Genomic DNA, 26,139 nt, shown 5'->3' with positions numbered 1-26,139 from the left:
ATCGGCGCCTCAGGATAACGCGCCTCGCACTCATGCGCTCCGGCCAAGGGGGGAGGTTTGGGGCGGGAGTGGGGGGGAGCCGTAATCGATTAATCGAATAGTTTAATCGATTAATCGAAAGCCGGAAATCGATGACGATTAATCGATTAATTGTGGACCTTTAATCAATTAATCGTTCATCGATTTTACCATCCCTACTACAAACGTGATTGCCGGCCGGTCGTGAGTTGTGGATGATAAGATATAGAATCGAGAGGAAGTAATCGTTGCATTATAGACCCTTCTGCGCCTATGAATTTGAGTAGGAGCATAAACACCGTATTTCCAGGTGCTCAGTCTCCTCCCGCGAACTAAGCCATGCGGAAGGCTAAATATGGAAGATAGGAGAGAGTGAATTGCAATCGCGCTGTAGCTGCGGAGGCTTACAATATGGGTAGAAAGAAGTCGCACGTTCCCTTGCGCATTCTTCTAAGACGACTTGAAGGCGAAAGCCATCTTCTCCCTTTTCTTCTCGGTCGATTTTATTGACTTCCCCCCACCCCAAAGCTTTCTGCACCTCAAGTGGCGGGCACTTCCTTCGGGATCGACCCAACGTTGACCAAGCGATGATGTCGTGATCGCGTCATCGCGTGACGTCATGTTACGTGACGTCATAACGACGCCACAATTTTCGGCGATTCCTGACGTCATGATGACGTCATCTATGATAACGTGATATACCTTTCGGACCATTTCGTGTTGGCGCTGACGGTCACTTTTCCCGTTTCATGAGGCTCCTAAAGCTTTCCCCTTATAATGACTTAAAGGTAACGCTAAAGCTTCGCGAATGATAGCCGATGAGCCAGTGTAGGAGAAGTCACCGCAGTTTTTACGTGACAACAAGCGCTGCTGGCCTACAAATAATGGCTCTCAGGGGACTTTTTTTGCGGTGGACTCGCATAAACTTTCTGAACGGTCAAACTTGCCGAACAATGGGCTTAACGTGACCGTAAACAACATACTAATGCATACTTGAGCAGGTAGCGCAAAAAAACAATCTTACAAACTCGCCCAGATCTCAGTTCTTGTAATACTAATGCATCTCGCGAGCCTTCACAGAAGAAAACAGAGTAGCCGTGCGACTGCGCAATATGAGTTGTCTTGCACGGTCGCCTTCAGGCAGTACTGCATCTAGTAGATCCCTCGATCGGTGAAAACTCGACCGCTCCGCATTCTGCTCGACTGCACAGATCTGGTGAGCTTAGGCTTGGTCGGCGCGGGGCCCGCGGATTGTTATAGCCGAAGGCGTTGCTGTGTCTGGCAATTGTGTGTTTTGATAGGCGACTGGAAGTGTAAAGAGGAGGCATAACCCGAAAAAAAAGCCGTATTTCTTCTTCGGACGGCAATGAATGTCTGACGATGGTGCTTCGGCGATCGCTCACACAACCAAACACACACACAGGCGCAGGCCGAACGCGCCAGCAGCGGCTGCAGCCCCAGTTCAAGCTTTGTGCGGGCGCCTCCAGCGGCGCGGTCTACGCGAGACGCAAAGTAAAAACGATAGACGGTGCCCGCGAGGGCACGGAGGATCCATTGACGTCATCGGAACGAGGCCAGTCGGGTTTCTTTCCATGCCTCTCTGTTTCTCGTAAAGAGACGAACGAGAACAAGGGACCGCTTTATCCCGGCGACCTCGAATCTTCGAGGCCCGTACATCTTGCGTTTAAGTACGCCACGGCGGGGACCCGTTGAACTTGAGTATATATGCGCTGTGGTGTTACCGCGGGATGAGTTACAAGGTTGCTCTTTTTCCGGCAACGAAATTACGTGCTCCCGCTGCTCTGACCCGAAGACCGATTGTGTGGGTGAAGGCTCCTCCGCGTGTTGGTCTTCGCAAGCACGACGCTTTTCATTGATCTGTGTATGCATTAGGGCGATAGACCTCTCTAGAGGCACGTGATTCTGGGTCGACGCATGGAAGGGCGCTGCGCGCAACAAACGCGCTCTTCACGCGTGTAACTTCTGGAGCGACCTCACTTCCAAGCTTTTGGACACGCTCCCGTGCATTGTGACGTAGGGTGCCGGAAACGCAGTGCTACTGTAACATTTGAACGTAAACAAACTCTGCCGCTAACTCTAAACACTTCGAGGTGTTCGCTGAGTAAACATACGCATCGTGCTTAGATTTAGGTGCACTTAAGAACCCTAGGTAATCGAAGCCCTCCATTATACGCCATGCCTCATAATCATATAGTAGTGGTTTTGGCATACGAAAGCCCAGAGGTTATTATTATTGAGTGAACATGTATGAGTTAAGCTTCATTTTTAAACATACTTTCAGAACCATACTCAGCGGTGCCAAAGGCCCTTTACGTTCATTTTTCTCGTGGTAAAAAGCTAATCTTTAATTATTTATAATATAAGCATTTCAGACTATAAGCATAACAGTGGAATATGCAAGGGTGCTCACTCGTGCTAGTTCTTGATTGTCGATGACAAATGGCGATATCGGTCACGAGGACTGAGCCAAATGGTGTATTTCCGCGAGTGGAACAGAAATACATGCCAAAATCAAACCCAGCGAAAGGGAAGTGGGCGGGGAATTTACCGTAATAAATAATATATTCGACAGTAGTGTCAGAGACGGGGAACTGGCACGTGTGTCCCCGCGTGTCACCTGTGACGCGCTGTTAATTAAACGTTCCTTTAACACGCCGGTGATGTTGTTTCTCTGTGTGCGTGCGTACGTGCAGAGAGGCTGGCGTCGCTGAACCTGAGCGAGCTGAACAGCTCGGACATCAAGGCGATCGTGGCGCGGCTGGCGGACGCACGCAGCAAGAATCTCATGGACGAGCACGGACAGGACACGCACACCAACTGGAACTTCTACAACTCCTTCTTCTTCGCCATCACCGTCGTCACGACCATCGGTGAGACATGCTGACTCTTTTTCCTGAAAGACCATATGTCGAAAGAAACCATATTTGTTGAAAGAAAATGGCAGGGAAGTGAACTATATCAGAAAGTCTCGTTTGTTATCCTACAGTGGAATACGGCGTACGGGATGCGAGGAGAGGTAACACTTAAATAGAGACTGCATGCACAGACATCGACGCACGTTAACGCCAGTCGAAAATAAAGCTTTTGTAAACTCTGTTTGCGTCGCACAACTTTAGTAACCGCGCGTTCTTATTGCTCTGTCCTGACGGCTGACAGGTCAGGGCAGATCAGGCTTCATGGTGTAGGTAAAACAGAGCGAGCATATGAGCCCCGCCGGCCGGAAGAAAATCTTGGTACCGTACACTGAGATGCCGACTAACATGTCCTTAACACCCGCTTGTTCCCCGGCCCACTCTGCTCTCTTCTGAACAAAAAATCAAGAAGCAATGGGCAGGGCATGTAGCGCGTAGGCAACATAAGCGCTGGTCAATAAGAGTAACTGACTGGATTCCAAGAGAAGGCAGGCGCGTGACGGGGAGGCAGAAAGGTTATGTGGACAGATAAGATTAAGAAGTTTGCGGAGGTAACGTGTCCGGAGCAAGCACAGGACCAGGTTGTTTGGTGAAACGTGGAAGAGGCCTTTTACCTGCAGTGGGCGTAGTCAGGCTGACGATGACGATTATGATGACCGAGATGCCGAGAGGCGTTGAACTTTCGTATCCATTTCTTTTAGGGGCGAAGCTCCTCAGGGTGTGGGCCTGTCCCTCCTTTGCAGTATGTAGTATGTAGCCACGCATAGTGGGATGTATCCACTCCATGTGATAAAGATGACGATGACCACTTATGACCATGAAGAATAAGCGCGTTCCAGTATAGTGGAATGTACCCACTACACGTGATAACGATGACGCTGATGACCATGAAGTATAAGCGCGTTCCCTGACGATGACGACTGATGACCATGAAGAATAAGCGCGTTCCAGTATAGTGGAATGTACCCAACTACACGTGATAACGATGACGCTGATGACCATGAAGTATAAGCGTGTTGCAGACCACACATTCTCTTTCTGCCATGGATGAAAACAATCGTGAAGGCGCTCTCGCCCTCGAAAGGTAAAACGGCAACGCCGACAATAAACGTTCCCCTGAGCTTAACGTCATATATGAGGACCCCCGCGTTTGTGTGTCAGGTCTTTGTATGCTGATCGAGTGGGCAAAATTTACGGGAATTGGCGGTTTACCAGATTACCTCCGCAGCTTCGCCCACTCATCATCATTCACTTCGTGGATATGGCGTGATTTTTTTAATGTTATTCGAACCGTTCGCGGAGGGTCTCGCAAAGGTTACTCGCACGAGGTTTTTTTGCGAAAGGAAATACCTGCACGTTAACTTCCTGCGTGGGTTCGGCGCCTGGGACACCTTACAGCCGAGAAGTTCAGGGTTCACAGAACCTTATTTACAGCCCGCTGCGACAGGTAGCCTGAGCGATGATATGTTTACCGAGCAGATGGCGTAATTATGGTATGACGATACATCTTCGGTTGCACTCGTGTCAACGGGGTATGGCGCCAACGACGCAAGTTGTTTTTCGGGGGTCTTAGCGACGGGCTTTCTATACGTGGACGTAAAATCGTGCTCTGTGTCTCGGTGCTATACTCCATAGCGGATACGTGGAGTGTGACTGGAGTCCTTAGAGGACCATACACTGAAAATGAATCCACGCCAACTTGCCCAAGCGTCAACCCTTGCAAACTGAAACTCTATGCATGCCTTTTACCCGGCAGACATTTGCTCAAGCTCTATTCTTTGCCGTCTGATATGGAGCTTTTTATGCTACGCATTTATTTATTCATAAACTTAAATGCGAACAAAGGCCAGAGAACAAACGTTTGACCAGCTGTACGGTTACTAAGGTAGAAGAAAAAAAAGTAGCAAAACGGGTTCAGCAAGTAACACGTATGCGTCCAAACAGTGCTCTGAAACGTCACTATGATAATTATTTTAATAAAACGAACGCGTAGACCTATCTGAGGCAGCCTTATTGAAATAACTGTCCCTACCACAAAGCCAGAACGGATGTTTGAACCAGCGGCCTCTTTCATTGCAGAAACAGTTGCAGTGTCGCCGTAGTCACAGTCACTGGACTGACGTGGCCAGCTAATAATGAACTGCACGTTGACTTCTTTCGAGACACGTGTGGGGTTTAGAGTGCGGTCAACCGTGTTGCGACACTTTATACGCACTACCATAAACAAACACACGAATTGCTATAGGGCAACCCCACCCCCACTCTCGAAAAGAATGAGAACAACGTGTGACCTTTCGGCATGGCTGGTAGAGGACTTGTTTGCTAAGCGCTGTTTTCGTCAACAGAAGCAAAAAAGTTCACTGACTGCAGCGCCGTACCCGCTATGTATGACAGTAAAGGATTGTGTTTACTTTCGTGCCTTCCTATATCTTCTACAGCATCCAGTGAAGCCCGGGGGGGGGGGGGGGGGGTAATACAGGAAAGGCAGGGAAGTTAAATATCAGGCCAATGACGCTTGTCGTGCACTCTTACGTGCGCATGGTGCCATGTTAGGTAAGGTTGAAGACTGGGCTTGCGGGTGTAGACAAACTTTATACGGGACACGCAGGAAAGCGCTCTGTTGTTTGTGAATCTTTCCTGTGTGTGTCCCGTCGAATTCTTGCGCTATCCAAGTGCAGGTATGACATGGTAGCAATTTGCTGACACATGAAGCGGGAGCCTGCCACGCACTAGAATTTACAAAGCGTATGCTTCACTGGTGTAAAGCTATACAGGTTTGTCGGAAGGAAGAACAATTCGTTATGGTCAGAGATCAAACCCAGGGTCAACAAGGGACCAAGGCAAGGTTCAGGATGCGTGCGGGCTGTAAACTGCTTGTAGATCGTGGTTAGGTCAGTTTGCAGAGCAGTTTTGGCCAGCTGCGAAAGCTTTCATGAAATAGACTAACCAAATCAAGGGTGGATTTTGCAACTTCAGGTTAAGTTCACATGTGACTTCTTCTAACGCAGCAGTTTGAAAACAAGCTTTTGCGAAGCAATACGTGTCTTATAGCACATACGGGTGGTCATGTGAGAGCACTTAGGCCGCGTTTGAAAGCGGTGAATTACACTGCTTTAGAGCTCCACAACGAGAACAAGCAGACCTTCAGGTCATGTTCCTCCTTTCTTATCATGTATTGGCCCGCTTATTTCAGCAGTAATGCTCAGTTGCGCTTTTACATCAATTTCTCAGAGCCTCCGAACCGCTGTGAAACAACCACCCGAATGTACCATTGTTTAGGTCTGGACAGGGAAAGCCATTTAATGAAGGCTTCCCACACACAAATGTTACTATTCCGAGCTTTTATGTGTGTATACTAGACATCCGTCTTTCCTGCGACACCTTGTTTCTCCGAAATACCCCCCCCCCTCCTCCCGTCTTGCGCTTCATGTCCATAAACTCGGCCACGTATACGGCAGGCTCGCTCTGTGCTTCAGACCTCAGGCGGCATACAACGAGACGAGCCCGTACCCGGGGCTGGAACCATGTCAACTCGTGCAAATCTTTCGCAACGCATCCCAACGACAGGTGTGTCGAAAGTGCTGTTGGGGCCGCTTGCGTAATGCAGCGTCCGCGCATGCAGAGTATGACACAGAGGCTCACGCCAGCAGCCGCTCCACTTTTTCGAAGTAGCGGAGTCAGCGCGTTCCGGTGTTGTCTGCAAAGAGCTCGCTTGTTCTGCAGCTTTCCCGCGTATATAGTTCACGGAAGGCAACTTCGGGCGTACACCCGGTGACATACAGACGAGAGGCGCCATGCAAGAAACTGGAATTCGCTGAGTATTTAGTCTCGCCGTGCATGGCGCTCATAGACGATATTACCTTCGACACATGGGCGCCGCCAGCTCGCGCTGTTGAACGAATGTTTTCTTATTCTGAACAGCGCAGCTGTTTATGCGCGACTTACCCCTGTATAGAGTTCGCCAAAAACTATGATGATGATGATGATGATGATGTTCCTTGGATGATGGCACCTACCCACTCAGGGGGATCGGCCAAGAGTCGGGCGGATCATAAAGTCTGAAAATTTTAAGAGCTAATAGACGTTACTGTATCAATTAGAATGAAGCTTTTTTTTTTCTTTTTTTTTATTTGTTTTTTTTTGTTTTTTGTTTTTTTTAATGAATTCCAGTTTTTGATTGGACCGTGTTACATAACCTCCCAAATGGCCAAATTGTTAATGTCATTATGACAATTTAAAAATGATTAGCGGTTGATGTGTCGAATAAGACGATTTGATTCGCATATGAATTTCTCGATAGCACTGTATATATTCCCGTCCGAGTGCCCCAGCACAGAAGCCCCAAAGGATAACAGTATAGTTGAAGTAACTGGCAGATCAAGGTGCCGCATTACAATTTCGATGGTTCGTTTTCTGAGAGAGGAAAAACGTCGGCATTCCAGCAAGAAATGTTCGATTGTTTCTGCCTCATTGCAAAAGGAACATGTAGGAGAGATCGCCAGACCAGCTCTGTGCATGTATAAATTAAGAGTTGGGATCCTACAGCGCAATCTTGTCATTGCTACTTCTATCTGCCTTGTTTTACACCATTTTCTGCTCCAAGGGAACTCAAGGTGTTGAAAATCTGGTGATGAAGCGAGACTAGGAGTAAGCAATGATAAAGCGCGCGCTCTAAATCTGGCCGCAGCGACGAACGTCGTAACTGGAAGTAGATCAAGGACTGGGCCTGCAAGGGAAGCCTTTGCCAAAGTGTCCGCAACTTCATTCAATACTATTCCTTTATGCCCCGGAACCCAAACTAACCGCAGGTTTCGCAAATGCTGTGGACCAAGTGTGCGCAATAATCTTAGAGTATGTGATTCAGCTGGGGTTGTTAAAGCAGAACACAATGATAATGAATCGGTTACTATAGCCACTGAAGTTATGGAGACGGGAAGTTTACGCAGGGCCAAAATGACAGCTAAGAATTCAGCCAAAAATATTGGTGTATGATCAGGCAGTCTTACAGAAAAGGACCAGTCTAGTTGTGTGGAAAAAATTCCAACACCGGCCTTTTCCTCACACTGCGAAGCATCAGTTGCTATCACAACAGTCGTGCTAATCTGATTTAAGTGATCTTGAAAGAGTCCATTGAGTACATTCCAAGGAAGTAACTTTGCGTTGTTAGGGAATATATCATCATATGTTATCGCCAATGAACTCAATCTATTATTCATTACCATTACATCTTTAAGGTTTATCTTTAATGGGTCCAATTGCCGCTGTGTAAGAATCACCTGTGGGGTGTGGAACCGAGGCCACGAAACATTAAAAAACAGTTCTGGCTGGCTTATAAATACATATTGGTCTCGTCTTATCGGCGATTCATAGAGCCTTAAGAATGTTTGAACTGTTAATATTTTGAATCGAGTGTTCAAAGATGGGATTCGGGATTCCTTATATAGAACTGCATTTGCTACAAATTTTGGTAACCCAAGGCACCAGCGAAGTGCTTGGCGTTCAAGCAAAACTAGCGGATTTAACTTCCACGCTGGTGCGCCGGAGAATAAGGCACATCCAAACTCCAGTATAGGGCGTATATACATACGGTAGATCATTATCAATGTGTCTCTGCGCATGCCCCATCGATGATTGCTAATCCTTCTGAGTATTCCCATCGCACGTGATGCTTTAGTCGCCGTATGTTCAATATGCATACGCCAGTTAAGCTTTCCATCATAAATAATTCCGAGGTACTTGACTGTTTGCACTTGGGGAATGTCTGCTTGATGGAATGAAAGGGATATATTTATGTTGTCTAGCGGAGAGAATGACAGAACTGCACACTTCTGTACATTAATGGTCAAACGAATACTGTCGAGCCAATATTCCAAGGCGGACAAGTATCCTTGTAAAAGGTCGTACAGTGACTGAATGTCATCCGCCGAGGCAAAGAATGCTATATCATCAGCATAAACATACGTGTTTACGTTTCGATGACAAGGAATGGAGCTAAGCAATATATTAAACAATAGAGGTGACAACACTGCTCCTTGAGGAACACCGCGTGTTTGTCTGAATTTACCCGTTGAAATACCACTCTGTACGCAGTAAAACTCCCTGTCCAGCAAGAATTCAGTCGTCCACGCAATAAAATAGTCAGGCAAGCCAATCTCTTTCATCCTTTCAAGTAAAATCGGGTACTCTACGCTATCGTACGCTTTAGAGATATCTAAAGTAACTAGTGCTGCGTACTGTTTCTGACGCCGTGCCAGCTGGATTCTACTCTCCAGATCAACGTGTGCACACCATATTGACATCCCTGGTCTCATCGTCATGCCGGCGTGCGCTTTCGTCATCATCTTCTTCGCTCCCCGAACATGTGCGCCCGGCGCGCGTTCTCCCACTGCGTCTATTTGTCCGGCGTGGGGTGCAATAACTCGGATGGACGAGAGAACGAGTACAGAGAGAGAGAGGGAGGGAAATAAAGAGATAGAAATAAATAAAAAGAAAGAAATAGAAGGAAAGAGAAATAAATAAATAAATATAGAGATAGAAAGAAGGAAAAAGAAGGAGGAGGGAAACGTGACGTAAAAATCGCGTAACACCGGTCACGTGGCGTGTTCCCGCCGAAATTACGTGACTCTAGTCACGTGACATGTTCCCGCCAAATCACGTAACCCTATAGTCACGCGACATGTTCCCGCAAGAATCTCGTAACACTACAGTCACGTGACATATGCTCCCGCAAAAGAAATCTCGTAACCTTTGTCACGTGACATGTTCCGGCCAAAGCCACGTCGTTTAAGCGGCGCAGGGACACGGGCTTCGCAGGGCAGCCTCTTGGGAGGGCAACACTAGCTCCGCTGTTGGTTCCATGTACACCTTGCACCGCTAGTGCAAGCTGCGCCAGTTTTGTGTAAATCTTCGATGTGAAGTGATAAGGTCACGTAACGTAGAATGCCCCAACCCAACCGTATTCATGCATATGCGTCTACCGTAGCACTGTTCGTTTAGTTGTTGAAGATTAAAAACAGAAAAGTTGACTATATTTAATAAAGTTCCACCATCCATCCAATAGCCCAATATGGTAGCAATGAAATCCGTAAAATAGTTTATATACATGGATGCTCGAATCCTAGTACCTGGAAATACTACAAAGGGTTCGAAAGAGATCAGCTCCGTTTTTGCGCACGGACCCCCTACTGAGACGTCGATGCTGCTACCGCTGGTGTTATCGCGTGTATGAAACGGAGTAGGAAAGCCGATGTATGAAACGGAGTATAGCGAGCCTCAGACGTCACGAACACACCACCGCAACTTCAAATGTAAAACCAATGTAACGAATCGATTTCGCAGGCTACGGTCACCTGGCCCCGTCGACGGCTTGGGGCCGCGTCTTCTGCGTGCTGTACGCCGTGGTGGGCGTTCCCATGACGGGCATCCTGCTGGCGGGAATCGGGGACCACTTCGCCCGGGGCATGGTGCGGGGCCTCAAGAGGGCCCGGGGACACCGGGCGCCCCGTCTCGCTCTCGCCGCCAACCTCTGCACATTCCTGCTGCCCTGGCTGCTCGTGTTCCTGCTCCTTCCGGCCGCCGTGTTTATGTTCACCGAGGACTGGTCCTACCTGGAGGGACTCTACTACTGCTTCATCACGCTCGCCACCATAGGTTTCGGCGACTACGTGGCCGGTGCGTACATAGCCTCGTTTCGAAATTTCCGATGGACAACTTGCCGTGAATGAGCCTTTAGCATCATCTTCATTTCAAAGGTTGGTTGATACGCATATTGTCCAACTGCACAATCTTGAAGAGCGACAGCATAGGACGAGGCGCTATACGAAGTTCCCTGTCTCGTAGATTTTTTTTTTATTTCGTCCTGAGTTCGGGCTGTTCAAACTTGCGCCGCTTGAGAAAGAAAAGTTAATCGCCTGTAAGTTTCTGATGCGCTTACAACAGGCAGTTGAAGTTACTGGAGGAAATGCATGATACATGAACGTACGTTGTTCCAGTCTATTCGAATATGCCGGTATGTCCAATCTCCATCGAATATACCACGTGGATATTGCATGTAAAAACCTGTATACTCCGATGCATCGTACGAGATCGCTGAATTCGGTGTTACGGGGCCCATATCGGCTTATTCAATAGAGATACGAGGTGAAGTCTGCAACAGTTACACTAACCCCTTATATTCACGAAAGACCGAGTATAGAATATATCAGCTCTTGCAGGTGTACACAGATGCATCTTTCAACAAGTTACGTCAAGCGATTCAAGAGGCTGTTATGTGTCTACAGTGGCGACCTAGATTAGAACTGCGGCGCCAGACCTTTTATGTCCGTTCGTTCTAGTTCTGCGTACCATGTGCTGCTCATGTCTCCATCATTGACCCATTACAAATCGTCGCCTACATCTAAATAGCGGCCATGTCGAGCTGCTGGCAGAAATAACTTCTCTCTCTTTCTCTTGCACTTACTAATAGAGACCTCAATATTCTGTGACTTTTTTTTTGCCACACCACGGCTAGAGTACTCGCGGTGACACAAGCGATACTCGATCACTCATTTCGAAGCGGTGCCACATTTTTTCTCGGAACCGAACCACCATTTATCCTGTCCCAGGTCCCCGAGAGCGTCTTGCATGGCTTCACTGTTGACTCGACTGAGGTCTGTGCCTGTGGGCTACTGCTAAGAAAAGATGAAAGAGACTTGTTCTTCGAGGCAACACCCCGAACCTTTCACGTAAACACGACCACGACGAGCACCCGGTGTGTTCGACAGTCCGGCTTGGCGGGTGACATCAACCGCGACGGCCGCGTCGGAGGCAGCGGCAGCCACCGATTGATGATGTCCTTTGGATGAAGCGCTATCCGATAAAACAACACACACACACGCAGATGAATACACACGAACGACCGGGGCACTTCTTGGATCTTTGGACATCACACCGGCTGTGTCCGGTTTTTGCCTGTGCGAAGGAAGGGGTGTTTTTTTGCGCGTGGGGCGAGTGCATACAGACACGGTGCATGCTCGTCGGTCGCTGAGCGAAAGAAGCGCGTCCCTGGCTCAATTCCAGAGGGTCCAGAATAGGCGACCGCTCGCGATTACGTGTCCCCGCAGTGCTTGCGAGAAGGAGGAGGAGGAAGGGAGGCGGCACCCCATTGGCAACACGAATGCCGAGCGGCGTCCTTTGAGCTTCGTTGCCGCACTGTCTGCGCGAGCGAGCGTCCATTTCGTTCAGGAGGACGTTCAGGAGGAGTACCATAGTAGACTCGCACGATGCTCTCAACGCTGCTCTCCTTTCGAGACCTTAGCCCCCAAAAAGAGAGATCTCGACTGCTATATGGTCCTCGCTTTTGTGACGATCTTAGAGTAGCATCTCTCTTAGATTTGAGCACATAACGTGTAACGGGTGGTATACCGGTGAAAGTTCGGAACAAGGTGAAGAGAGGAGAAAGAATACGCAAGAATAGTAAATTGCGCTCGCTGGTACCAATACGTCATGCAAAATACCACATTAACACACGTAATAAGAAAGACGAGAAATCGTTGCGCAGGAAATGTCACTGGAGCCAACGACAAGTGGACTTGTCGTCGAGAGGCCAGCAGCAGGGTTTCCGTTCTGCTGCCCTGACGAAGACAATTCCATCTGTGGAAACGTTAGCTTCATGGACATTACGTGCTCGACGATATCTCATCTTTCAAACCTCGATCTTCCCCTGCACTTTGGTGCTCGGTTGATGACCCCAATGACCCGGGTTCGGTACCGGACGCGGCGGTCGCACTTTCGATGGAGGTCAAATGCTAGAGGCCCATGTATATACTTTGAAATTTCAGTGCTCGTTGAAGAAACCCAGTACACGTAAAAGAAATTACCCGGAGCATTACACTGCGGCGTTTCTCATAGCCTGAGTAGATTTGGGACGATAAACCTCATTAACCATCCAACAAATGTAAAAGATTTTCATCACATCTGGTCCCCAAACGTCTCACTGTCTGTAACCTTCCAACGCCAAAGAAACGGTGACATCGGAAACAAAGCTCCCGGTTTTCTTAGATTGACGAGCGAGCTGCCCGATGGTTCTTTCACGCAGCCTTGGGAATACGTCCAAGGTGTAGTGAGGTGGGGAGTTTGTTTTAAGAATAGACAATCGCTGCCCGTAGATATACACGCGATCGCCACATCAGCTGACGCCTCGCTAAACCAGCAGTCTGCGTCGTCCTGCGTATATGCCAAGAACAACCGCCTCGCTTGCAACTGTCCAAACACGGATTAAATTATGTGACCGAGCCCTTGCGTAATGTTTAGCAGTCGTTCTGGTCTGTACACATGACAAGGCGACGTGTGTACACCCCTGGCAAGCATTTCACTTTGTGTATATATAGTTTCGCTTTCTCCATCCATGACTGTGGTAAGCAGTGTGTTGCCAAAGAGTAAAATGCAACGACAAGACAAAATTTGGTGGGATCCATAAGACTGTGTCTCAGTTGGCTTGTTCCTTTTTTATTATTATTTCTGTCCGAGCCCGCCTTTCTTCCTTTTTACCTGATTTGTCTCTCTTTTTTTTCTCAGCGCCATTCTTCTTTTCTCCACTTTTTCCGTCTGAAGGAGCAAGGCCATGATATTTCATTTCCTTTCCCCTTTTAGCGCCTTGGAAGTCAAAAAGGAAGTGCGCAGAAAGATGGAACAATTAAGGAATACAATAACGAAAGAAACTTTATGCGTCCGCGATGGGGTGCATGCTCGTTAAACCTTTCCCTCGTTTTGATACCCAACGGTGGCAACTTCCTGTGCAACTTCTCCCGTTTCTCTGCGGGGGCTGTTAATCGACAGGCATTGTTTCACAAAGACCTTGCTTTATTGCTTTTAAAAGAAACGTGGCCTTGTGCACGGGGATGCAAAAATGCCCGAATCATGTATTACTGCCACTTTTCTCTCCATCCTTAACGTGCACAGGTTTCAACTAAATGCCAAAATCAACAAAATTTCCCTTTCGGTAAATTAGTTATGAGTGAGTATACAGTATAGGCCACTAAAACTGTCTCGACAAGGCCGCAAGGCTCTTGATGGCATAGTTTCCTTGTTAACAGACTTCAAACAGCCCCCGGCAGATCACGCATGCAGCTCGTGGTAGACGCTATGAGGTAGGTCCAGGCGAGATGGCTCCGAGATGTCTGATCGTCCCTTCGTCTCAAAGGGCAAACGAGAAGCCCCGCTTTCTAGGCCACGCCTTTGCAATACGTCACTTCCGGTGAGCGGTAATGGCGGCGTTTTCTTCAGGGAGCCATGAGAAGGAGAATCAGAAACATGCAAACGACGGCTACCGATTCTTAAGTTCACCGCGCATTGTATTTTTGCACCATTAAGCAACAGTGCGCGTTCGGTGTTTCTCAGTGCTTTCTTATGGCACATTCGGCCGGGCGCCACCGCGCTCTCTCTGACTCATTGCAACAATGCGGAGCCCGCTCTTGATCCGAGCACGAGAACGCGTGTCCGAGCCCTTCGTACAGCCGCTCGCCAGAGCAATCGGAGGCCGCGAAAGGATACACGCCACCGCATCTTCTATTGCAAACAGGCGAGCACGATCAGATGTCGGTCGCGCTCCGAATTCAAAGTGAGAGCGCCTCATAGTGCTCCTAGTAGTTGGAGCGTGGTGCTCTGAAGGAACCAGCCGAGCCGAGCGTATTCAGAGCGCTCGATTTCGACAAGCCGAACGAGACGCGCGTCGCCAGAGCGCTCTGGAGATCTCAAAAACGACCATTCGAATGCGCCATTAGGTCACGCGAACTGCATCACATAGTTTCCCACAATATTTACTAGAGGGAGCTGTGGCGCTGCGATTGTTCAGCCACCGTGGGAATGGTGGGGAGTACATGGATTTGCCTAGTCTAAGTGCTTGCGGCTTGGAACGCACTTGTGGCTTTGTTTACTGTTGTGTTTTGTCTTTTGTTGCGGACAAAAGAACGAGTCGTTGTTAACCTCGTGAGCTGATATGAATTGGTCAGCCTAAAATGGTCAAGGTGGGGAAGTGGGACTGCTGAAGTATTGCTTAACTTCGTCTTGCGAAAGGCGGCTGCAGGTCACGAAGCTTAGGCTAAATCCATGTACTATAGTACATGGATTTCGCCTAAGCTTCGTTCTTTCGGTTTTGCAGCATAGGGTTTCATAACAGTACACTAGAGGAAAATCTGGCGTTAGTGTCTATGGGAGCTGCAGCGCATCGCATGGCGCTTCAGCCAGCATATGAATGATTCTCTAGTGTACTGTTATAAAACCCTATGCTGCATCACGTTGCAACGGGGGTCGACGTACTCTGTGTTCATCGTCAACCGGAATACGCTTTAAAAGGCCCGCCACCAAGGGCCCAGTTACAGTGCGCCAGCCTTTCTGGCTGGCGCACTGGAAAACAGTCGCGTTACTCATCACCTTCTTTTGACAGTGCCTGCCGCAGACGTTTACTCCCTTTATATTCTTTATTACTTTCTTCAGTTTGGGCTTCCTTGAACTAGACGCCGTCGCCACTGGCATCCGTGACCGTCGTCAGCTGCTCAGCCAGCTAGGAGGCAAATTTATGGGCACGCTCGATATACCTTTCCCCTGAGGCGACCGCTCTGCACTCGACGCCCTGTCAAAATCCATTAACGTGGCATGCATCACCGGTTTATAACAGCCGGTAAATTGGCTCCGGCTTCCGAGCGGGCCTTCTGTAGCATATAAAGTGACAGCTTGTTTGCGGCATCATCACGTGGCGAGCGTCGCCCAATCGCAATGAGTCTTTGGAGCGAGCGCGTGACATGAGATGCGGAAGCCAGCGGACGCCGCTGTTTTGAAGGTGACCGTTAAGTTCGGCTTCATCATCCCCCCCCCCCCCCACCCCCACCCCTCGTGACTTTTCGTTTTCAGACCGTTGTCGACAGGGAAAACGGGACGCGTCTGAAGAAAGGACACTAAAGGGGGAAAATATTTTGCCTGGATTAATAAATTACAGTTCAACATTACCATGACGTTGACTCATACCGAGAAACGAAAGACAAGGGTTGACGCCACGTTGAAGTTCACGAGCCAGACCGGCGTTACGTCACGGATATGACCTTGTTTGCTAGGTCGTATGCAACATCTTCGTGCGTGAAAAGAGACTACGTTGTGTTCTGAAAGAACACAGCAGTGAACTTAGCCATGTTTCAGGCGGTCTTACTTTGCCGCAACGGTGGAAATAGGAAGATATGTTCCCCAAGATTTGTTAAAGCACAATGACGTCACGGGTCGAGGGACCAGCGTTGTTGGAAAAGAGACCAAAAAAAAAAAAGGAACTTCGGTTCTTAACGATCGACTCTTAGTCCAAGCCATGGCTATCGGAGCTCGAGCCCCCAGTCTTGACGATAAGTGTAACTGTTTGGGCCTGTTGACTTGCTTGGTGTTGGCTACCAGAGGTGGACATATAGTTCAGGGCTCAACTCTTCCTCTGGGGCGGTCCCCTTCTACCAGATGTGAGTACAGGGTATTCGAGTGAACGCCTCAGAACTCTCTATTCCTGGTTCAAGGGGCGCCTTCTTAAACGTTGTTGGGCACTTGCTTTCTCTTAAGGAAAGTACTGGCTAGAAGAATGAGACGGTCGTTGTTGCGGGATCCAAATACTGCGAGTTTGTCGTGAGTGTCCACGGTATTACCTTAAAAGCGACTGCCGCCGCACGATATGCTCCTCTTCTCGCAACACTTGTCGCCTGCCAGCGGCACGACACAGGACTAGGAGACACACACCTTTGCCAAGTGAGACATCAGCCACGGTAAACGTGTGCATACGCAAACAAGGTCGTTCCTTCGGTGACTGCGGCCTCGGGCAACGTGGCACTGTGACAGCGGGAACAGGCATGAGCTATCAGCTAAGCGAGAGCTGCAAATACGAGTAGCTCTGTTCCTGTTTCTGTCAGTCGAGGCCGTGGCTGACTCATCCGAAAAGTGAGACGGCTTCAGACTTGTCGTGTCGTTGTGCTCCACCCCGTGCCCGACCGTCGCTTTTATAAGAGCCCGGCTTCCGATTAGGTGCGACTAAAATTACACCACCGGAAGTGCGTCAGCACTCCCCTCGCTAGCTTATACAGCTGCGAGGCACTATGGCAGACACGTTCTTTCTTTTCGAGACAGTCGGTGTGCCGTTCTTCCGACTCTCTTTTACTTCCGCGATATATTTCGATCGCGACACAAGACGAGGTACGCGGTGCGCTTAAAGAGCGGGACGCGCCCCTGTTTTTTTATTCGCACGACTCGTATCCGGTTTGGTCCCAGGGACGACATCTTGAGGCCGACGGGAGCTGTCGGACGGAATAGCGGGGTTGCGACGAGCACCAATCAGCAAGCGGCGCGTATAAACGGCAATGACGGTGCCAAAACAGTGCTAGCTTCACTGTCAATCTCTCCATCCATCGTGGTGTGTCAGCGGCTATGACGTCGCGCTTGTTAGCACGAGGGCGCGGATTCGATTCCCGACCGCTGCATGCCGCCGCATTTCAATAGGGGCGGAATGCAAAACAAAAAGGAAAAGGAAAATACGCTCATAAACATAGATTTAGGTGGGCCTTATAAAGAACACAGTCTGGTTAAAATTAATCGCGATGACCCTCATGATGACGTGCCTCACAACTACATCGTTCTGGCGCGTTAGGGGAACGATGTGGTACCAGCAATCATAGGTGTGTGCGGGGTTCTCTATTAGGCGAGGGGAAGCAAAGTTTAATCTTCGCGCGCCTCCTCTCCCCCACTTCTCCCCGCACACCAACTGGAGGAGTCCAAAAGAAAACGGGCTTCTCGACAGAGGCAAAAATTAAAACGAAACAATGGCATACATCTCACAAGGCCTGCCTTTGGTCCCCGGCTATCCGGTGGCGGGGGGGTAAATCGTTTTTGGAATGGGACATCAGGAGTCCTAGTCTGCCAGCATTGTCGAAAATTTTCGTATCCATAACCCTGCACATTATACAATGACGGGGCAAGCCCGAATGAGTAAAGATATGGGGTTGCCTTTGCGCTCTCCTTATATGATGACTAGGAGTGTTGGGGGGGTGGGGGGGAGGCTCTTTACCTGTGCCAACACCTTTGCCAGGAATTACAGGCTTTCAGAATCGCTTCCTCCTTTTCACAACTCGGACCTGAGTGTAGCAAATACCCCGAAGGGCGCCGTAATGCAGGAATGTTTGTTTAAACTCTTATTACGAAACGAACATTAATCATCGTTCAAATTGCGCGCTGGCCCCATTAAGTGTGCTCACATTTCTTTCCGTCACCAGCGAATCGAATCGAAAACATACAGCGAGCGCCCGCCCATCTAAAAGCCGTTGCTTCATCGTACTACACTAAACGTGTTGTTCGAAGGAACCCGGCTATTAACTTAAACTGCACGATGCGCCTGGTATGCGCGCCTTTCTAACTCTATACGCGTTTGCAAGACCACTTAGAGCCTCCTTACAACAGGCCCGAGGCCGATCCGGAGCCAGGCAAAGTTGTCTTGGATTCGTGCCAGAGACGAGACGATAATGTAAGGCGACGTCGGAGACTAACGTTAAATGCGGGGAAGCGAACACGAAAAGAAATGAGAAAGCAGCTATACAGTCTGTGCAGAGAAAGTCCAAGGACGAGACGTGCCGACTTGCGTGTCTCGTAACCATGCATAGCAGTGTAAATGTAAGAAAGATCACTTGCCGGTCGCACCCCGCGGCGGCTGCATTTTCGATGGAGGCGAAAATGCTTGAGGCCCGTGTACTTAGATTTAGGTGCACGTTAAAGAACCCCAGGTGGTCGAAATTTCAGGATCCTTCCACTACGGCGTCTCTCATAATCATATCGTGGTTTTGGGACGTTAAACCCCAGATAATAATAATAATAATAATAATATTATTATTATTATTATTATTATTATTATTATTATTATTATTATTATTATTATTATTATTATTATTATTATTATTATTATTATTGTTATTATTATTATTATTATTATTATTATTATTATTATTATTATTATTATTATTATTATTATTATTATTATTATTATTATTATTATTATTGCCGTCGCACCGAGATACCAAGCTATATCATGTCCGCTGCGCGAACTACGATGTATTCACTTACAAGGAGGCATTTTACTGTGCTGGAAGCTATGTTTATTTTTATGTCTCATGTAGTATCCACTGTTCGTTTACAATCCCAAGTAGCATTCGAAGACTAATGTCCCTAGATGAAAAATCTAGAGACATTATCGAAGGCGACGGAGGACTAGGTCGAGGGGAGGGAGAGAGAGAAAGAAAGAAACTGAGTTTGAAGAGGAAGAAGTGCTATTTTCTAAAATATTGGGGAAAATAGGGCTAGTTCTTATGCATAATCACTGCCCCCCCCCCCCCCTCAGTCACCCTTATATTTCTCCAACGACCTTATTTTGTGTATTTCTGTAATGCTACCGGGGCTTGTTGTCATGTATCAGTCCTGTAATTTGTGCCCACTGAACTGTGACTCCGAACGTACACCTGTGAGCTGAATGGCACGCTGCAGAAGTTTAAAACAAGTGACAAAAAATAAAAAGAAATGAAAGGGCGTGGCAAGTATCATTTTCAGGATTTTTTACGCAACGCGGACTTGCTTTTACGGCACAATGTTTGGTGTCTATGCGTATATGTGCGCGGCAGGACGTATGTTGTGTACGAACTGAAACTGCATGTTGTAGTAACTCTTGTCAAGCGTTCAATTAGGATAGCTGTGTCGTGGCACTGTAGCCTAGCCCGGCTTGTAGATATAGGAGACTGGAGCATTCCTAGTCCAAGCCTGGACGTGCCCATATCTTCCTCCATCACTCTGTACTGTTATTGCACTAGAGAAGAAAATGTCGCGTGGTATTTTACAGGAGGATATTGGGACACAACGCACAAAGTTTGTTAAAGTTATTTGTTTCGCTAGCTAAATATTCAACTTTAGGAATACAGGCCCCGAGTTCACAGCTTGCTTGCCTGCTTGCCTAACCTGTTTATATTTTTCGTTGGATACGTTCATCCCTTGGTATACTGACCGTGTGGACGAGAAGACGAGGGGGTATACGTTGTAAGGATTCGCAGTTAGTCCAAATGGAGAGCTAACTCGACTGGAGAGATAGAGATAGATGTAATGCGGAAAGGCAGGGATGTTGACCAGAAGATAAATATCTGGTTTGCTACCCTGCGAAGGGGTAAGGGGAGACAGAAAAGTAGTACAGGTGTCACACGGTCGCTCCTAATCGCGATCGGGCCTGATCCAGATCGAATTTCTTGATCGTGAATGGTTCCTGTACGCAAGCCGCAGGAGGGAGCCAATCAGTGTTGAGAAATTTATTCCCGATCGGGCTTAATCGCAATCAGCAATGCACAGTGTGACAGCGATATAAGATAAGAATCAGAGATGGAAGGAGATAAGGAGAAACACATAAACACGGGAATGTCGTAATCGTTCAACCTAACTCGACTAAGTACTCAAGTGAAGATACAAAGCATGAGTTCAGCGCCGGATGAAAGAGACTTCAAGAGCGATGTAGTGGGTAGACCTTGGGTCTTTTTTCGAGACCTCTCCATCACGTGGAAGGATAAACGGGCTCTTATTTTTCCACTCAACGCCGGCGCTTTTAGCGAGCGACACCTTAAAACATGTGTTTCGCTTCCGCGCACCGCATGATCGTAGCAGCAAGCGGTGCCAAAAGACGTTGACACCAGAAAAGAGACTGGCGCGATGTGCTACGAAGGCACCATGAGTGAACTGAAGGACTCGGTCCGTCGACACCTTCCCGGAGGCGTCCCGCGATCAGTCAGCCTCACGAGAAGTGTGAACTGAACGTTCGTGTACTGCTGCGTTATAAGACGCGGAGGTTGCAAAACCTTTTCCCCTACTGTGTGTTTCTCGTGGCCGTTCATCATTCTTGGCTTTTTCCCGTTCTGTCCCTCCGACTGCTGTTGAGGCGCAGCAGTAAGGGCCAGATGGTATTATTCGGGGAACCGGTACTGGAAAAATGGGAGTCGAACGCCACCAATGTCGTGGGGAACGTGGGGTATCCGATCTTTCCGCGTTCCAGTCAATGCGTTCGTGAGAGGTGTGATTACATCCCGTAAGATCAGTCATGATACAACACGATCATAGTTGGTGACTGCGCAGTGCGAGTGCACCGAACTCTCAGACAATGCCAGGTGAGAGCTGTTGTTGTTTTCGTAAATGCGATGTAATGTCTTAGTTTCATAACCTCGCGGCGCTGCTCCCATGTTTTGCGGGATGGCAGCCTGCTCGAAGGTGTAGCGCACCCTGAAATAGCGCACCAGTTACACGGGATCGTTAACAACCAAGTCACGGGTTGTCATGTTATGTCTTTTCATTCGCAACAGAAATAAATTGCTACCTTAAAGGTTGTTAAGCAACGAGCAACTTCATTTTGATCCTTTCTTGTGCCCGTAATCCGTGTTAGCCTTGCATATTTATTCATTAAAAATAACGAAGAGCGATCTGTCCATACGCCCAAGGACACCGCCGCTGGCAGATGACGCATCGAAAAATAAGATTTCATCTCTAAGTTTTCAGAAACCGGATTCAATAATACCGAGACTCATGCAGGTTTCGCAATAACTCGAAAGATATCGTTTAGTGGTTTCAAGCAGCCTCGCTTTCTCGGATTATGCAAGCAAGGCGCTTGGGATATATTGATCAATGTCGCGCCAATTTAAATTGCGCACAGCTCGCGGCTATAGGACCCATCACTTAGTTGTCCAAGGTCGCTGCGCGCACAACTATGCTCCTTTTCACATTCACCTCCACAATCCGCGCAACTTTCACGGGCATTTGTTTGTGTATGTGTGTGTGTGTGTGTGCGTATATATATATATATATATATATATATATATATATATATATATATATATATATATATATATATATATATATATATACTTGCAGCAAACTGCACAGCTCGCGTTAGTTTTACTACCTTGAAAGAAAAAAAAGGCAATTGAAAGGTTGCACATGTTCTGAAAGACATCAGCTATTTTGTTTGTCTTTTGTGAATTTATTCATTTCTCTCACTTTCTTTCTTTCTTTCTTTCTTTCTTTCTTTCTTTCTTTATCAGCTACAAAGTCCGTGCTCGTTCTGTGCTGATGCGACCACGCGCCGCGCATACTCATCAGCGGAGAATAGCGAATGCAAACAAGCCCATCACTCGCGAGCATGAGACACATGCTCCTTCCGCGATTGCAGCCATCTGGTCTCGTCCCTCGTGATGTCTGACGACATTCCGTCGCTGTATAGCTTCAACACACACACACACTGACTGTGCATGCTAATGAAGCAGTAAATCGAACGCTTATACCAAGTATACGGGCTTAATTCTCGCGCGCTGGCACTACGCCCACAGAGAGCGGAGGTTTTTACCCAACGCTCTCAAGGGCGAGCCGCTTAAAAGTCGCGAGTGGCATTCCGTCGTTGCTTCGCCAATGATTTTGCTGCTGCAGCTGTTCCTATCCGCGACAGCTTGTTGCCAAACTCTTCACTCCCAACTTCGCAATGGTCGCGCCGTCTCTAGGCAGGTACAAGTTACGTATACGGGCGTTCGTATGCTTTCAAACGTATAGCTCTCCACGAAGCATAAAAAGTTCCGGCGGCGACCCTGAACCGAGCAATCGGGTGTGCAACTAAAACGGCACGCGGAATTGCGAGTTTGCGCAATGACTGCATCTGTGTAGGCGAAAGCTGAGCCTACGTTTTCCCGCTTTGCGCTTGCGGTGTTGTACCATTTCAAAATTACTTCGGCGGCCATTCCCGAGGGTGACGATTTTCACGCGGCACACCAATTACCCCAACAGTGTTTGCATCCACAGGCGTGTAGGACAGGGTTAGGTGGGAGGAGGGGGGGGGGGGGCAGGGTATCTCTTTCAAGCTATCCGTCCTTTTTCCTGGCTATTTGTTTATGCGTGCGAGGTTTAATTCGCGCCCTGGAAGCGCTAGCCAGCGCCATCTCACGGCAACCCAAGCGGATCAACATCCTTCGTATCCAAGTGTCACGTATGGTATAGCAGAGTTTAGGAAGCACACAAAACTAAGGGGCCGATAAGTTTTCGTGCGTGCTACCTCGATGCATCGGATGTAGCATTCATCAGCTGTATATAGAATAGGACTGAGACCGCCGTTCTAAGATGGTGGAGGTCCTATAGCTCCTGGACGCACGCTGAATCCGCAAAACAAGCGTTCCCGGAACGTCCTCTAACTATCGTGCATATTTAGCTTGTATAAGTTTTTTTTTCTGCCAGTGCGCAAGAGGTCGCTGGTTCGACCACCTGCAGACGCCTTGCGGCGGTGGATGAACGCTGCAGTGCTGCATGCCGTACACGTTCAAAATCAAGCATCCCTTCACATAACGCAGCGGGGGTCAAAATAAATCAGCCGCACATCTACCGCTTACAGCGCCCCTTATTGTCCGCGTAATGGTTTGTGACGTTTAATATAGCCATTCATTCAACTGTAAAATAGGCGGTGCTTATCGCTTTCACACTTTAGTCGCGTCGCGCCTGGCAGTCCGAACCTCGGTGCAGCAGAATAACGTGACTTCGTAGTTACAAGCGCTCAGGTACTGCACTGCTGACGAAACACACCTCTTAATTGCCCAAGGCAGCATGAGACAACGCACTTCAATCTCAAAGGCATGCTCCGTTCACTACCGAGATACTCATCGAAAGAGCTCGAAAGAAAGATCGCAGCGACTCGTTTAAGGCGCGTCTTGTTAAGTTATTATTCTCTCGTTAGGCGACCGGGTGTGCTTTAACTGTTGGCGTTGTTACCGATCCTCCATTGTGCACCCGCCTGTCGTGTTATCAGGTGCGCCATCAGCGTGCTCAATCAACGTGCTCAATCAGCGTGCTCGAAACCGTCCTATACACCACTCGCTCGACGCGGTCGAGAAGCTCTGATTGCACGCGGGCTCCCTTTGTGCGCCGCCATCAACGTATTACCGGGCGATTCTGTGGCATGCGGGATCCCGCCAAGCCGGACGGCACCCGTGGGCGCGCATGGCAGGCGTCCAGCTTATTTTCTCAGCAGCCGATCTTGTCTCCGCTCTCTCCTCGCCTCTTTGTCACCGGTCTCTGAGACGGTATTGTCTTCCAGAGTGCCAGAGAAATGTGCGTCTCATCGTGCGTGTGTCGCAGTCGGCCTCAGCCGGCGCCGCCGTCTTGTTTGCGACAGGTCGGGGAGGGTTCTCTTCTTAAATGCGGGCGGCGCAGCCTCCGCACGGTACCGGAATTATCCGGGTATGCGCCCAGGTGTTATCGCAAAGGGCACCGGGTTGACCCTCCCTTGTGTTTGCCAGCTGGCGAGCCGTGAATGCACGTGCGTTCTGTTTCTCGATGCATTTATAGATCGCGGAGCCTGGTATGCTTGAGCCGCGTTGACGTTCCGGTGGCAGCGTGGCTTTGTTGTTTCGAAGGCCGGGGAACAAAAATGTCGCGCGGTCCCTCATGCAATTGCCTAAGACGACTGGAAGGCGAAATCCATCTTCTTCGTTTTATTCTCTGTCGATTGTATTGACCCATCCCCCGAAAGCTTTCTCCACCCAACGTGGTTTTTCACCGCCTCCGGGATCGGGGGAATCGGAAGCCTTTCTGCACCTCGCGTGGTTTTGCAGCGCCTCTGGGATCGGCCCACCTTTTGACAAAGTGTCGATGTCGTGTGGTGGCGTCGCATATTTTGGCGACCTGCGACATCGTGATGACGTCATATGGATGATGTCGTCGCACGATGATTTTTTGCACCACGAGCCGCCGACGCCGGCGGTCACTTTTCCCGCTTGATGAGGCATCTATAAGGCTTTCGCCTTAAGAGAAAGCAAGGCCGTTTACCGACGTCCAAGGGCTTGAAGCAAAATAAACAGGAAGTCGCAGCAGTAGAAGTGCCAGATGCATTCGAGGAGTCGGTGGTGTTGCGGGTATCTGTGAATGATAAGCACGCGCAGGACTCCTGTGAATCTAAATGGTCGAGCGATCGCCGCGGGATTGGATTGCAAGGAAGTGCGTGGCACGCCGTTTCTGTCTGCTTTAGATGCCGTAGGTGATCGTCGCTTCAACGCAGTTTGCATGAAAGAGCCCCTAACCAGGCCGAAGTCAATGACGGGAGAATGGTTTCTTTCTCGCCTTCAGTACCCTTCCTACAGGCATCTCATTTCTTCATAAAACACGTGGACAACATCAGGAGTATGCGTTGAGCCTATCAAATTTCCCGCTTTTCGACTACACGCGGTTTTCTTCGCTTGCGCAGTCGAAAACGCACAAAAGGAAGTGTAATCAGCTGATCGCGCACGATAGTCATGCGAGACAAGGGAGAATGGGCATGCGACTGCGTGGCAAAGCAGGGTATATAGGACACAATTCACAGCTGATATCCCTCGTATATGGGCCAATCGAGAGCTATGTTTCCTCATGACGTCACGTGAACGTATTTCTGGCGTCACCAATGGTTCCGAAAAGACGGGAAATGACAGAACAGAAAAAAGCACTCGTTCTTGGCATTTTCAAAGGTTGTTTAGGGGCCCTCGAAAGGTCGGTGTTTTATTTGCACAGAATTTGGGGTCGTTTATGATATCGATGTTCAAAAATGTAAGGTCGAGGAAAAGTAACGTCGATATGGTTTTTATTAATTTTATTTCATTGTTACTTAATTTTGCTCTGCACAATGCAATGCGGCAAGGCTGCCTTTCGAACGCTTTTACCTCACCGCCGCAACACTCAGTAACCGCCGAATGCAGCTTCCGAAGCGGCGCGTCTATGGCGTCGCAAACCCCAGAGGGGCGGCACAAGTGCAAGGGATACAGATTTGTTGGGAACAAGAGTCACTTTCGACGAACATTTTCGCAGCTGGCAACTGCTCTTCTTAGTTGGTCTTCACTGCACAACGTGTCACGATGCAGGGAAGAAACACCTCCAGAGCAACACTGAGAGACACCGAGTTCCCCAGCGTCAAGAACTTCGGCAAAACGGCATATATACAGCCGACATCCGTAGTTTATCTTAACGTGGCCGTGAATGAACTACCCCTCGGGCTTGGTGAAAAGACACATCCTGCGGAAAGCAAACACTGTTATATAAAAATCTCAGCCAACCTTTTCAGTCGTGCGCGCCAGAGAGAGTTCAGGAGCGGAGCTCGAAGTTGCCATTTGCTCAGGCGCCCTTT

The 26,139-nt window shown here is 48.6% G+C and overlaps 1 protein-coding gene across 1 annotated transcript in view; it reads left to right on the top strand.

The window, feature by feature from the left end:
* LOC119373720 (open rectifier potassium channel protein 1) overlaps positions 1 to 26,139 on the top strand; it is a 107,752-nt gene that overhangs the window by 59,842 nt on the left and 21,771 nt on the right. Inside the window, exons 3-4 of the mRNA XM_037643781.2 lie at positions 2,733 to 2,909; positions 10,290 to 10,622. Of these exons, the coding sequence (XP_037499709.1) occupies positions 2,733 to 2,909; positions 10,290 to 10,622 (510 nt within the window). The remainder of the gene's footprint in view (positions 1 to 2,732; positions 2,910 to 10,289; positions 10,623 to 26,139) is intronic.

This window comes from Rhipicephalus sanguineus, chromosome 11 (assembly GCF_013339695.2).
Source record: "Rhipicephalus sanguineus isolate Rsan-2018 chromosome 11, BIME_Rsan_1.4, whole genome shotgun sequence".
In the NCBI taxonomy this organism is placed as follows: Eukaryota; Metazoa; Arthropoda; class Arachnida; order Ixodida; family Ixodidae; genus Rhipicephalus; species Rhipicephalus sanguineus.
Note: the sequence above shows the minus strand (reverse complement) of the source record. Positions and strands in the feature narration are given on the sequence as shown.